Source organism: Oncorhynchus kisutch, linkage group LG19 (genome assembly GCF_002021735.2).
Source record: "Oncorhynchus kisutch isolate 150728-3 linkage group LG19, Okis_V2, whole genome shotgun sequence".
NCBI classification, from domain to species: domain Eukaryota; kingdom Metazoa; phylum Chordata; class Actinopteri; order Salmoniformes; family Salmonidae; genus Oncorhynchus; species Oncorhynchus kisutch.
Genome location: NC_034192.2, coordinates 45,459,334 through 45,475,047, shown reverse-complemented (window position 1 = coordinate 45,475,047; position 15,714 = coordinate 45,459,334). Strand labels below are relative to the sequence as shown.

General features: G+C 44.5%; 1 protein-coding gene across 6 annotated transcripts in view; it reads right to left on the bottom strand.

Moving 5' to 3' along the window:
- Positions 1-3,349: 3,349 nt before the first annotated feature.
- pcdh19 (protocadherin 19) overlaps positions 3,350-15,714 on the bottom strand; it is a 91,573-nt gene continuing 79,208 nt past the window's right edge. For all 6 annotated transcript variants that reach the window (XM_031797776.1, XM_020453171.2, XM_031797778.1 and 3 more), the window contains exon 5: positions 3,350-6,150. In XM_031797776.1, the coding sequence (XP_031653636.1) occupies positions 5,561-6,150 (590 nt within the window). In that variant the 3' untranslated portion in view covers positions 3,350-5,560. The remainder of the gene's footprint in view (positions 6,151-15,714) is intronic.

Sequence of the window (15,714 nt, the reverse complement as noted above, 5' to 3'; positions counted from 1 at the left end):
AGCCTTGCTACTGTATATAGCCTGTCTTTTTACTGTTGATTTATTTCTTTACCTACCTATTGTTCACATAATACCTTTCTTGCACTATTGGCTAGAGTCTGTAAGTAAGCATTTCACTGTTGTATTCAGCGCACGTGACAAATAAACTTTGATTTGATTAGTCAATTCTGATTCTGACAGTGAGTTGTAAGAATAGGATGAGCTTAACCCTCAGCCAGCCCAAGGACCACCCAGGACCAGACCTTCAGCAGCTTGCAGAAGGAGAAATATGGATGTCAACATTTTTTGCCATTGAACGGTCTTCTTGCCCAAGGAATTAGCCCCCCCGCATGGCTGCCAATGTGAAAAAGATGCAACCAGGGCCGACGCGGATGGCAGTTGCTCATGTGCAGGACATAATGTCTTCTTTTGAACTGTTCATCCCAGACACCATCCAGAAAATCATTCTGGACTGCAGTAATTTGGAGGAAAGGTGTGTTTTTGATGAGAGATGGAAGGAGATGGTCCAAACTCATTTAAATGCATACTTTGGGGTTCTTATCCTTGCTGGGTTTTGGACCTAGATTCAATGGGGAATCCACAGAATCCCTGTGGGATGGGGAAACTGGCAAATAAGTTTTCCGAAAAACAATGTCTCTGGAAAACTTCCACATTATTTCCAGGATTATCCACTTCGATAACCGAGACACCAGACCAGCTTTGCGGCAGAGAGATAGGCTAGCTGCAATCAGGTCAGTGCAGAGAGACAAGGTAGCTGCAATTGTTGATGCGCAGCGTATGCCATTTAGAGGCAGATGCCCCTTCAGGCAGTACATACCGTCTATACCTGCAAAATATGGAATCATGATCTGGGCTGCCTGTGATGCTGCTTCATTATATGCTTGGAACTTGCAAGTGTATACACGGAAGCCAGATGGAGGAACCCCTGAGAAGAACCAAGGGATGCGGGTTGTCATGGACGTGACTCAGGGACGCTGTAGCCACAACATCACATGCGATAACGCAGGGAGTCAGGAAGCAGGTTCAGTTAGTGAGTTTAATGAGAAAGACCATGGAACGATATGGACCGATACAAAACAAGCGCAACGTCTGACATGAAAACACAAACAATACTACCTGATGACTGACAAAACAGAGTGCTAGATAAATGGTAAGAAATGAAGGTAGTAATGAAGTCCAGGTGTGACTGATGATAGGGCGTAGGTGTGCGTAAAGATGGGTTGCCAGGACTGGTGGTTAGTAGACCAGTGACATCGAGCACCAGAGCAGGAAAGTGGGAGTAGACATAACAGCACACTTGTCTCGGAAGGAAAAATGCAACACTGTTCTTACAATATCATGGTTTATTCTCGGATGTGCCAACCCAGACAAATGTACTAAAGCATGACATTGACGATGGGGACCCGGCTCCGATCCTACAACATGCCTATCAGCTGAACCCTGAAAGAGAGAGTAGCTCCTCAGTGAGGTGGTAACTTTCCTCACGAGAAGAAAGTTACTATGGATTCCCCTGGAAATCCATAGTATCTGGAAATCAGAAATGTCCGTGGTAAGGTCAACTTGGTTGCCGATTGTTTTTCAAGTGTGGGCAGTCAATAGGTATTGTGTTTAGTCAGTGTTTAGCCCTGGCTCACAATTATGACTGTAGGTTTTTGCTGTTATGGAGATTAGTTTTGTTTTGTTTGGGCTCGGTCCAAGGGGATGAGAGTTATAAAAGAGTACTTGAGTTTTTCACAACTATAGAAATAAAAGGCCAAAATACAAAAAGATGGTAGAAAATATGTATATTTACAAAATAAGTGTGTGTTTTGTCTTATATTTAATTGTTGAAAGCCAGTAGACACCATGTTTTTATATTGGAGGTAACCCATTTTTAAGTAGCGAAGCATTTTAATTGATCACGCTGTGTAATGGAAGTTGCTTTCTGTTAGTGGTGAGCAAACTTGTTTTTATCAAAAATATAGGATATATTTGATGTCTTAAAGCAGAAGGTGTTACAAGTTTTGGTTATTCCATTTGTGTTTCGAGGTTGCATGTTGGCACGCCATTTGGTGTCACCTCGTTAGTCATTATGTGTTACACCTGTGCTGGTTTGTCATCTCGTTAGTGGAAAGTTGTTTCTCCTGTGCTGGCACAGGTGATATTTAAGAGTGGCTGGCCCAGTGCTCTGGTTGTTTTGAGAGATGTGGAGGATAAACACCTTTAGTTGTCATGCCATTTTTGAGTTAAAAAACATTCCTTTGTCAGATTTCCTTGATTTTATTTTGCGGCACCTTTTCGGTTTGATTCGTGTCTAAGTTTGGTGTAGGTTTTAATTGTGTTTGCCTCTTCTTGGGGAAATTTAGTGGACACTCATGGTGGGTGTCTTTACATGCCAGTTCTTGATGCTGGTCAATTTTCAGTGGACACCTCCATGAGTGTTTTTCCAAACCCCTCCTTTCATTTTGGTTTTCAGTGAATCTTTGTTAGTTCCCCTTTCTGTTTGAGAGACACATTTTGGTTTTCTTACTGGGGAACGTAACAAAATGCGTGTTAAAATTATTTCAGAGTTTTAATGCATCAAGGCAGCTAATCAATATGGTTCATTAAGAGAAAATACTGCCAAAATGACATGTTCCTGGCTGTAAATGTGCAATACTCACTCACCTAATGTAAAAGGAATGGCAACGCAAGGCTTCACAGGCATCAAAATCTGTTTCATGATATCTAAAGAAGAGCTAGGGAATGTTCAATGCCTCTAAAATGGTATGCATCACCCACTCCTGCAAATGAAAAGGTCTCAGACATTAGAAATAGACACTTTGGCTGGAGCAGTCCCTAAAGACTTCCTTGCTTAGCCAGCTTGATGTGTAGTTACCGTCCATCACCTGATACTGGTGGCCCTTCCTCATTTATTTGCTCAAATTAGTCAATCGGGATATTTAAAAATGATGTCACAGAGCACTTATAATGAGAGAGCAGCATCAGCACCTGCCTGGAATCCTAATTGCGCCTTGTGAGCGAGCCTGAACAGAAACTGTTCATTTCCATTTTATCATGATAGATTTAATAGTCATCACTCTATGCACCGTCATGCCATTTTCAAGGAAGCCTTCCAGACGATATTCAGATCACATTATAGATTTGAATGAATTATGGCAAGACAAAAGATAATTTAAAAATGGATAATTGCAATATGCTGGGTCGTGGTCATGCTCATTAATTTACAACAATGCACACACTCTCCTCTCTCTTTCTCTCTCCTCGTTTCAACGTGCATTTATTTCATTATGAGGTATTTGATGGTCATATCGAGGAGTATGTTCTCGAAGATGACTTCCTCTCTCATACACTCAGGAAAACAAGGAAACAAAGTGGAGAACATTTAATAGTTTAATAATAAGCTGCTGTATACATTCAGTGATTATTCCGATGTTCATGTTGCCAGAAGCCATGGGTGAGACAAGCAAAAACATTCAGCTACAAGATCTATTTCATTCTATGTCATTTTGTCCTTTTTTCATTTACAATTTTCCATGTTGTACATAGTTTAACTGTAAAGCAACTGAAAACCGCATTGCTGATTTGCAAGATGGTTCTTTGAAGAACTTAATTTCCTTTAAACATACGATTCCACCAAATCTGTTTGGTCATGACTGAAAGGTTTGTCTTGCTGTTCTTAAATATATTTTCAGACTCAATTCAAAGGAGATGATACATGATGGCACAGCAGTTGAGCAAAGCTTGTCTGCATACCTTCACCTTTAGTCTCTTACTTGAAGTGTTGACAGGGCCTATTCTCTGGTTCATATCACTAAGGCCAGTTCTGAGGTGAGGAACTAGCAGGAAACCTTAGTCCAAAAACAGACACACAGAAATAGGTGGAATTATCTCACTAGCTTAAAAAACTAGCTTAACCATCTTCTTACTTAAATATTAAGATTAAGCAATCTTTACGGTTTTGTTTGCTTCTTTTTTGGTTTATTTTGCTATCTCACTCTAAGCTCATTGAACTGACACACTACTATTGGTGCTGAAATTGCAATATTTTTTTTGTATTTTTACATTTTCTATTTGTCCACACAGAAACTTGATGGCACAAGAACTGACCAATAAGAAACTCTTTACAACAAGGTAGACTGCAAGTCAACAGTTGCCAGGGGTAACACAGTAAACAAAAACAAAAAACCAAGTTCATTTTGAAAAATAATCATAATCATTAAAAAAATGCCAAATAAACAAAAGCCAGTTAATTTCAAGTATAACTTACTGATAAAATAACTACACGGAATTAAATATTCTCATTATACATTTTTAAATTATTTATAAAATATATTTTGGCATATGTTTTTTTGTTTTTGTTTGTGTAACAACGCTACTGTAGCTTCAGTTGAACACCAATGTTTATTTTTATTATTTTTTTACTCTTGAAACAAAACATTAAAGGGATTGTCACATAACAACAGGTTATTAAAAATGATAATAGTAAACCCTATACAGAGTTTCACATAGCAAGACGTGAGTGACGATCCCTTCTATCCTAGCCCCATAGTCAAAAGTCAGAAAAAGTACAAGACCAGAGCACAAAGTTCTAATTGTGCTCCACTGGCTACAATCAAGAATGGGCACAGGAGATTTCAAAAGCAATAAGTATTTTTTTATCTTCCTCATAGCTCAGTCGAAAGTCTGTCCCACTTCCCAGTGTTGGGGGTGCCTGGGCAGATAGCAAGAGTTCATTAAGCTCCATCAGTGATAAAGCATAAATACTGTGCAGACCTCACAGTCTGGTGACACTGGGATGTCCTCCAGTGGGGGGGGGGGGGGGGGGGGGGGGGGGGGGGGTGTATACAGAGAATACTTCTCTTATCAGACCGAGAAGAAAATGAGACTGGGAATGTGTTCCTTCCCTCCTCCGTCTTCACTACGGACCACTGTTCAAGATGCACATAGAGGCAATGGTTCACAGAAGAAGAATCATGTGCATGTCTGTCTGTCTCCATCTGTTGCACTGTGGGGAGCTTTACAAAGGAAATGAGGAGTCAATTTGGCAGCCGAGACAAAACCAAAGAAGGCAATCTCAGTTAGTGACGCAAAAACAGTCAAAAGGCATAAAGTTCTGTACTTTGTTTTATCCGTCACCGTAGGTGTCAGGTCCTAAATGTGAACAGGGGAGAGGCAGAATCCGGCCGAAGGGGCAAGTCACACAGTCAACAGCAACCTGCCTGTCCACTGGCTGCAGAAAACGAACGGAAAACCAAACAAGAAAAGTACTGCGACTACAACAAAGCCACATCCACGGCCTTCACTTTTCTGGAGGAACACAACATGAAGCTCAGCATTTTCCAGTAATATTTCACATCTGGGCTTTGTCCTTAATACTGTATACTACGCTCAAGTTGTGTCTTTCTCTCTCTTTCTTTCTTTCATCGGCTTGACTTTCACCTGCGTACACACAGCTATGGCGGAGTATGTGTGTATATATATATATATATATATGTGTGTTTGTTTACACTGTGTGTGTGTGTGTGTGTGTGTGTGTGTGTATGTGTGTATGTGTGTGAGTAGGCTCCCCTGAGGCCCGTTAGAGCACAATGTCCTTCAGGCGCTTGCTGCTGGGAGACTCCTTCTCAAGATGGCTGCCGTCGTGGAGGAGAGTGTTGATCTCCCGGACGGCCGGCTCGCTGTCCTTCCCCTCGGGCTGCCGCAGCATGCTGTGGTTGGCAATGCGCTCGGCGCCACGGCACCTGAGCGTGTTGTAGCCGGATGGCACCTTGGCCAGCGGGCTCTTCAGGTGCACAGGGGAGGTGATGGGACTGGCTGCTTCGCGCCCGTTGCCCGCCTCGCGCACGGCGCCGCCGTTGGCCTTGGGGCTGCACACCTGAGACTCCATCATTGTCCGCTTGTTGCCCTTTAGCTCACCCCGCTCGGGGTCTTCTGGGCCATCCTTGCCGAAGGTGGCAAAAGTCCTTTTGATGGTGCCGGTGCCACAGTCCTCGTAGTGGGGCACATCTACGGTGGTGGCCTCAATAGACAGGGCAATGACGTTGTTACGTGGGTGGCCATGCTCAGGCGACTTGCCGCGGGCCGGACCAGGCACACGGGGCATCCAGCAGCGGTCCGAATGGCCCAGGATACGACACTCTTCCTGGCAGTGGAAGCCTTCGCTGGGGTCTGCAGAGAGAGGGAAGAAGGGGGAGGGTGAAATAAAAGGGAATGGTTAGATTTGTCTGTTGAACTGGCCGATTTGCCAGGACTGTAACTCATTGACACTTTGCTTTCATGGATTTCACCATGAATTCTTTCAGGTCCTTTCATTTTATTTAACTTCATGTCAGAGACTTTTTAAAAATTAAGCAAAGTTTGTTGGAACCCAAACATCCCCAGTTCATATTTTCTGTGGGTAATTTCTCTCTCATGTCTGGTGTTCTTGCCGTTTACAGAAGACTACAAGACTTGCCGTTACTTCCAGACGAATAGAGATCTGCAAGTTTGAGGCACTTCTAATGCGTCAATTAAAGGACGCATTGTTAAATCAAAGTCCATTTCCAGCTCATGCATAATTGGGTTTTCTGTAGCAACACTTGATGAAAGCCAGGGTTTAAATATTACCACTAAGAGACACCAGCTGCGTTGCCATATCGCTGCCTAGTTCATCTAGCTCAGTCTGTCATCTGCGGCTGAGTTATAAATATCTAATGATGTTTTAATGCTGACAAAAAGTCTGTATTACTACATATCCTTTGTGTTGGAGGGAAGGGCTTTCAGGACGATGTTTGTATCATTAGAACAACAACAAAAAGAGCCAAGCACTCTTTGTCAGGAACTGAAGAGCTGTCGTCCTCTTCTCTCTGCCTTTGTTATCTAAGTAAGAACTGTATTTAGGATTTTTATCCGTAGGCCAGTCGAGTGAGTACTTGATGCTGAGGCCTTTGAATCCATACATATTTGATTATTGGCCATCTGGACTGATAACCTAACAAGGGCACATTCAAGATGCCCTCGTGTTTACGAATACCATCAAAGAGTGTTAGCCTCTCACCAAATCACACCCACTCACAAAGCAGGCAAATAATGGGTTTATAGAGACATATTGAACACATGTCAAGGGCAAGTGTTGTCATGAGAATCAAAGGATGTCGCATTTGTGAAAAAAGACTGAATATAACATGAATAATATCTACAGTATACCGTAGCTACCATGTTACAGGCCAAATAGACAGTCGTTTACCTTAACCATTCATCCTCCCGATTGGTCCTCGCCTCCTAGGGGCAACGGGCCCTCCTCCCACAAGAGAGGCCCAAGGTGACAGGAAGGGATTGTGGGAAGGAATTGCCATCGACCCTCAGCACACCACACGTTTAGATCTGGCACTCGCAGCTTGACAGATCACCTAATTAAAATCACTAATTATCTGTTTTCTTCCCCTCTTTTCTGCACTCTGAGGGGCACCTCTGCTTTGGGTGTGCCAATCTATATTTAAAGATTGCCTTCCAGGGACAAGGCTGCCGAAGCTGTCTCCCTCATAAACTGTGATCTGATGAGACTGACACGACTGAATGACTGGCTGGGTTAGTGGGCCATTTGAACCATGCTATGGCTGATCTCAGTATAGGATTATGGGGGTCGTTCATGACCAGGGACACTAGAGCTCAAGAGGCCAAGCGGGTAGCCAGGACCATGGGTGACCAACGTCAATTCCATCATGAATGTTTCATGGGAGAGCTGTGCTAAACGATTACCTTGAGCTTTGCTGTGTGTGTGTGTAGGTTTGTGTACCTTGACACATATTGACTGTGTCTGCGTACTCTGGCCACATCCTCCCTCACTCCCTTCGTCTCTTCATACGCACATCCATACCCGCTCCCGCCCACACACTTCGATGTGTACAGGGGAAAATTGTGAAATTAAAAAAGAATAGAAAATAAAGCTCTGGATCGACTGGTGGCTCAAGTGGCCAAAGTTTTGTCTGTAATTACCAGGGCCTGTGAACACACTCAAGTCCACATCTTGAAAGGGGATTTTCATCACCAATAGTCAATGTTATCACCATGGCAACAAGGGGTTGAGTTTTACCATTATCCATACTGCTCGTGGCAGAGACTGGTTATAGAACACCTGGCATCAAGAGACTGGTTATAGAACACCTGGCATCAAGAGACTGGTTATAGAACACCTGGCATCAAGAGACTTGTTATAGAACACCTGGCATCAAGAGACTGGTTATAGAACACCTGGCATCAAGATACTGGTTATAGAACACCTGGCATCAAGAGACTGGTTATAGAACACCTGGCATCAAGAGACTGGTTATAGAACACCTGGCATCAAGAGACTGGTTATAGAACACCTGGCACCAAGAGACTGGTTATAGAACACCTGGCACCAAGAGACTGGTTATAGAATACCTGGCATCAAGAGACTGGTTATAGAACACCTGGCACCAAGAGACTGGTTATAGAACACCGGGCATCAAGAGACTGGTTAGAGAACACCTGGCATCAAGAGACTGGTTAGAGAACACCTGGCATCAAGAGACTGGTTAGAGAACACCTGGCACCAAGAGACTGGTTATAGAACACCTGGCATCAAGAGACTGGTTAGAGAACACCTGGCATCAAGAGACTGGTTAGAGAACACCTGGCATATTGCACAATCCCAATCTCCCCTTCAAAACTTCTGCTCTCTTATGAGGCTCTTCCTTCTTTTCCAAGGGACTTGGATTGATAGATTTGAAACTTGTTTTCCCGCAGCCGGACTGAATGGTCTCAGGACACAAAGAAGACATAATCAAACACTACGCTTTATACAGAGCCGTCCATGCAACAGCAGTGAATAAACCCCTTTTCTCACCCTCTTCCTTTAGAGGGATCTCCGGAGAGAGAGCGGTTCTGTTGTAACTGACATCGTTCTGAAAGCCTGAGCGCTATCAACAGAACATTCACATCCTGCCTCTGCTTAGAGGCTCACCACACAAGCAGATGTCGTTGTCAAAGGTCCCCTAGAAGACGACAGAACAACATTGAAAAGAAAGGAGAGCGACGGGCCATCGGTCAACCCCTGACAAAGCCCAATCTCTTACTGGGAAAAATCGAAAGAAGCTAAATCTAATGCTCACAAACAAAGCAATTAAAAGCTCTTTATAGCTCTGCCGAGGTCTGAAACACCACAAGCCAAGAGGAAGACCAAGAAGGAGGCACCCTCCTGCTGTGAATGCCTATTGAAAGTCATCAGGAAAATAAGCTTGCTAATCAGTTACGGGAAAAAGACTTCAAGTACAGAGCGGTTCTATATCAGTAGGAACATTTCCTAACTAGGATTTAATACCTATTAATTACTGAGGGCACTCCGTCGGGAGCCGGAAGCTCGCCTGTGTTTTTCAGTCATTCCAGATTTGAAATAGAAATTGAGTTAAATGGAGAGAAGGGGAAAATAACAAAATCACAAGGATCCAAGTCCCTCACCACTGCTGACAAATCGGAAATGTTGTGCTTTTAATTCCGAATTGGGAGTTCCAAAAAGTATCAAAGGCTTTGGGGAGCACTTTAAATATGTATTACCTTATGCACACGTCGACCGGTGTTGGCGATTAATAAATATTGCCACTTCAAATTCAAAAGCCGTAATTTCCTGGTAGATATCGTCTGTGTTTTACCTGGAATAACATCAGTTTACATCAGCATGAAGAAGAGAGCCCACCTGTTCCCCCTCACTCCAGCATCCTCGGCTGTATTTATGCACTAGTAGCCTCGCTCATTCAATCACCTCACTTCCTGTCCCCATCCTCATTCACGGGAAGGAGTTACAACCTTAGGTCTCGACAGATAGGAAGTCAGTGGGTGGCTCTATGAGCCTTGCACAGCCATCCCTCAGTTTACCGTTGCTAGTGGGCTTTAACGATCCTCCCTAGTCGCACACCTGGAGGGGCTATTTGTTTGTGGCTAATGTAGCAAAAGTGAGAGAATCATCTGAATCGGTGAACGGCTAAGGATGAAATATCCTAACAGTGAAGACATAAGGGAAGTATTTTTATCACATGGAGAAAATACTCTACCCCCTAAACTCTTCCTGTTTGGCAGGGTAATGTGGTCTCACTTGAGAAACAAACACAGTTTTCCCTCCAAAAAGTTCAACAAGAGATCCTCCAGGTTCAAAACAGTGATGTAATCCTACAACATGAGGGGGAGGAAGGCAGAGTAATGTCCTGACTAGAAAGCCAGTGACTTGATGCAAACCCAGATTCTGGAGACTACGCACACTCTGTTTCTATTGGAGGGCTTAATTGCGGCCATAGGGCTGTGAGATCTTCTGTATGACACCATTCAGTCAGTTTGGGTTTGCTGAACGATGAGCCCTAAAAGGAATTTAGAGCAGTAAGATTCTATAAAAAGTAGTATTAGAAAAAGGTGGATGAGGATATATGCTTCAAGATAATTGGATATACTAATAGTCTCCCTATGGGTAAGACCACTTTATTTAGCAATGATTAGAGCAATTTATAATGATTACAATAACCCAATAATACCGTGGCAACACTTTATGCTGACCCAAAATAAAGGAAATCATCAGACGATATCATGTCCAAATCATTCATCAGACGCTACTCTGGCAAACTCATAACTTGGGGATATTTTCAACTTTTCATTTATTTTGCCCTCAAAAAGCTTTACTTTCTACTGTCAGTCTGTGGTTGTTGTTTCACCCACATGCCATCATTGATATTGCTGTCTGTGTCCAATTGCTGAAACAATGCATTTGAAGATTATCTTTGCGAGAGGACAAAATAATAGTCTCTGAGAGAGCGAAAGAGCAAACCGCCAAGGTTGCCATTTAGTTTTCTCTCTTTCACATCGCTGCATGAGTGGTGCTGGTTGTGGCTGACTGGTATGAAATGAGAATGAAATCAACAGAGCAGTTATCCACCCGCTGACCCCTTTAAGGACAAGGCTGGTGGCAGGCCGCCTCTCCTCCTCCATGTCTGTATGTCTGTCTGGTCTTGTCTCTGTCTGTCTCTGTCTGTCTGTCTGTCTGTCTGTCTGTCTGTCTGTCTGTCTGTCTGTCTGTCTGTCTGTCTGTCTGTCTGTCTGTCTGTCTGGTCTTGTCTGTCTCTGTCTGTCTGTCTCTGTCTGTCTCTGTCTGTCTCTGTCTGTCTCTGTCTGGTCTGGTCTGGTCTGGTCTGGTCTGTCTCTGTCTGTCTGTCTCTGTCTGTCTGTCTGTCTCTGTCTGCCTGCCTGTCTCTGTCTGTCTGTCTGTCTGTCTGTCTGTCTGTCTGTCTGTCTGTCTGTCTGTCTGTCTGTCTGTCTGTCTGTCTGTCTGTCTGTCTGTCTGTCTCTGTCTCTGTCTGTCTGACATTACTCCTCATGCACCACAAACCAAGCCCCTGCGTTCCTGCACTCGAAGTGCCAGTCCCTATCTGTGACAGTGGAATTGCTGTTTTCTAATTGCTCTCCATATTAATTTTCCATTCTACCAGCCAAACACTAAATTATCAAGATTACATCTAAATTGTTGCTGCAGCCTCTCAATGCTCAACCGCTAATGCAGAAGCTCCCTCAGCAGACAAATTAGAGAGAGGAATTTCAGAAACAGGGAACTAGTGGAATTGAGTGTCTGTGTGGTTGGTTGGTGCTGGAGCTGAATTTGAATTCTCAGGCAACCCTGGACTGTGCTGAAAACCTGGGTTGTGTTCATTAGGCACAAAAACGGAAGAAAATGGTACCCCAATCAGCACAACCCTGATTAACTTGGTCGTGGCTTATCTAGACACAGTGGGGCAGGGCCTTTACAGGTTTGTCTGCTTTAGCTAGCGGTATCGCTATCTGGTCTGCTTTAGCTAGTGCTAGGGCTAACTCTATTTTCCATCCTATCACTGGGCTTGAGCGGGGCCTGCCAGTGAGGCAGCCTCCCCCACTACTACCCACCAGGGAGTCCAAGCGCTGCTGTCAACCCAGCCAGCCAATTCAGTCGGCCGGTGCCATTAATCAGCCGCGAGCCCTGGCTCTTGCAGGAGCGCAAGATGGAGTGTGATGGTCTTGTTTTTACAAACAGTGGAGGGGCACCCTTACCGTGCCGCACAAGCCCATCATTCTCCCAGCACCGTCACAGAAGCCGAGGCCTATCCCTCCACTCATTCCTCTCCCTCCACTGCCTCCTACTCCCAACAGCATCTGGTTCACTCTACTCTGTCCTCCTCCTCCTCCCATCCATGAGTCCATCTCTCCTCCCCATGCTCTGTTTTCCCTCCTTCCTCTCTCCTCCTTCCTCTCCTCGTCTCTTGTCTTCTCTCTTGTCTCACATACAGCACATCACTTTTAATAAATCTGCCCTTCTTCCCAAAAATCTCTCCTTTTTTGTTATCTGTATCTGACCCCTCCAGACTTCCTCTTCCTTTCATCCTCTTTTCCATCAGTCAGATTATTAATTATGGAGAAAATTAGAGTCCCTGGGAAGCCATGTTAAGACTGTCGTACGGATTGGGAACCATGAGAGCGGGGTTTCATGCAGCCCTAGCTGGTTCCATTTTGGAGCATTAGTACCAGTCAATTTATCAAGGAAGTGATTTGCTACCTAGTCTGCCGAGCGGACGGGTAAGTGTGTCTGACAGGCCAGTCTCTTCCGTGAAGGCCCCGGGTGCGGCTTGTCGGCGACTAACGCAAGCTGACAGGTTAACTTATATCTCCGGTCAACACCAACAACCACCACCACGGCCGTTGCCTATTTCTTTTACAAGTAGTGTTTTCATTAATTATTTTGAAAGCCACACGGTAAATCATGCCAAATTCCAGAGGAGCATTTTTCCTCTGAACAATCCCCTGCCTCCTCTCCCCTCTTTCCTCCATTTCCCCTCCCTTTTCATTCTGCTGCTCCATCAACCCCTGGCGCGTGTGCATTCCATCACAGGTTCCCCCTGTTTTAAAGAATGAATCTCCAAACCGGTGTTGACAAACAATGCAGTGGCTTCTAAATTGGTACAAACAGCATCTGTTTAACAGCTGTGTAACTGCGGTGGGGAGAAGAGAGAGGGAGAAAAAAAGCAAAAGCATTTGCTGTTTTTATAAATCACTTTGTCATCACTGCCTACTGCACTGTTTTGTTCAAAGGCAGAAGCGGCGAGCCAATGGACTGCTTGATATAGTGGTAACGAGCTCGTTGTCATGATGACATACGTGCGGTGGGCTGGTGGGACGGTTTTTCCACGCGGCCTGTCTGGCGACTAATTCTAATTTGCTGGGAGGCACATTTCCACACCCTATCATACAGTGTTTTATATATACCCCCGGAGCCAGCGATGGCATTTTTTATACAGGCTTCTGTGACCTCTAGTTGCCATTGATGGTTATGTCTCCTACACTCTTAGAAAAAAAGGTTCTAAAATGGTTCTTCCGCTGTCCCCATGTGAGAACCCTTTGAAGAAACCTTTTAGTTCCAGGTAGAATCCTATTGGGTTCCATGTTTTACATGGAACACAAAATAGTTCTACCTGGAACCAAAAAGGGTTCTCCTATGGGGACAGCCGAAGAACCATTTTAGAACCTTTTTTTCTAAGAGTGTAGGTGATATAACCATCAATGGCAACTAGACGTCACAGAAGCCTGTATAAAAAATGCCATCGCTGGCTCCGGGGCCTCAGCCTTTACTGGGAACCTGGAATATGGAGATAGAAGAAGGAAGGGGACACTCAGAGGTGGAGGTTTCAAAGTGATCATGACTGATCTGGTGTGATGTAGACGACTTGGATCAGTACGTTGTAATAATTCATGCGATGAGGGGGGTTAATACGCTGCGTGAGCAGCCCGGGGCTCTGATTCGACAACAGCCCATCTCGACTGGATCTTAAACAGGCGTACATGCATGGAGAGTTAAGCTAAGATGAGTTGAGCTGGGCTGAACCAGGACAAACCGGGCTAAGAGGGTAGTGGAGGACTCCACACACACATAGCCAGGTCAGGCCAACCTATCAGAGCCTTAACTGTATAGCATCATGGGCGACCGGCTCATTAGATGCAGAAGAAGCCATTGTAGTGGTGTTCACCTACTAAAGTTGGCCTCCTAATGGCAGACCCTCAGATTAACCTAGCTCACTGCAGGCCCACAACAACAGTGGCACACACCCCCAGAACACAAATGTCCTCTCCATAATGGCATTGGCAGCGGAAGGAAGGACATCTTTAAATACACTGTATCAAATGGCGCATTTCTGCTGTGTTTAAGCTTGACCGAGCTAGCGAGCTAATTTGCTTTAGCAAAAACCCTTGAGTCTGAGAGAGGGAGCGAGGAGGGACAAATTCAGACAGTAAATTACATCTGTGGTGGGGAGACAAGGAAGAGCTGGGCTTTTGGGGTTGAGGGATGGAGAGGGAAGAGTAGGGTGAGGCAGGAGGATGTTAACAGATCGGCAGTGTAGGCAGGATGAAATGATCTGTGAGAAAAGAACAGGAAAAGCTGAGGTCCTGAGGTTTTCTACTCATTTCCAGGGAGACACTTATTGGACAGCTTTCAAATTAGTCTATTTGTGGAGTTTGTAGAACCAGAGTTGGAATATATTAGAATATTATTTTCAGGATTACTATTGTAACAAAGGACAACGTCGATATGTAACATGCTGTACATGCTACTTAACACTACTATTTTATTGAGATGATTTCAGTATTGCAATACACGTTCATGCCCTAGCACAATCTAACACATGACCAAATAATGTTGAGGGGAATGGATGTGCGTTTGGGCATTGACAGACAACATATTCCAATATACCTCAGGTCAATGCACTTTACACATAGCAACTCCACTCTCACCCTAGTGCTACCATAAAGCAAACCTTACATTTTGTATTTTATTGTGTGGTGTTTTATTCGCTCAGGAAACGCAACACAATAGCTCAGTACCCATCAGACTATGAACCCACCTGGACATCCGGCAGCCTGAGCTCAACAAATCAATGTGTCTTTCTCTAAACAGCTGGGCCCAGCACACCGAGGCATAGAATACACTAACATCTCCAGAATCCTTGGCTTCATCCCAAATGGCACCCTTTTCCATATAAAATGCACTACTTTTGACCAAGAGCTCTATTGCTCTGCCTATGGGCGCTGGTCAAACATTGTGCACTAAACAGGGAGTAGGGCCCAATTTAGGACTCATTCCATCTCCGTCTCTTCCCAGCGAGACTCGGCACTGCTTGAACAGAGGCCCCTTACATAATTAATGTAATGTGCCATCTCATTCAGTCATGTTCACTCTGTGTCAGCCGGGACTATGTGTTTTATATTCCGTTTTATCTCTCAGCAGAAAGACACACGAGCATTCTCTCTCTCTCTCTCTCTCTCTCTCTCTCTCTCTCACGCACTCCCTTCCTGTATCTCTCTCTCTCTCTTTCTCCTGTTATTATTTCTTACATTGTCTCCATATCTTTCCATATCCCTTTTTTCCTGCTCACTTGAACAATCTATGGAAGTAGGACAACGTGGGGGGCTGCCGAGTGTGCTGGGCTGATTTGGCTGTGCATGCAGAAAACACTGCTAAGCAGGAATGGCCCCCTGGGGAGAGGCTAGCGGTCCAGTAGAGAAGCTTGATAAGAGTGAGACCTAGTCAGCCAGCTCTGCCTGGCGCGGGTCAACCTAACTTTCACAGCACCGGTTCAATGGACCAACCCCTAGCCAAGGTAAAGTCCTGGGGAATTTTTATGAGAAGAAAACAGAAGGAATAAGAAACTATTACCATTGTCGCCGCGGCAACGG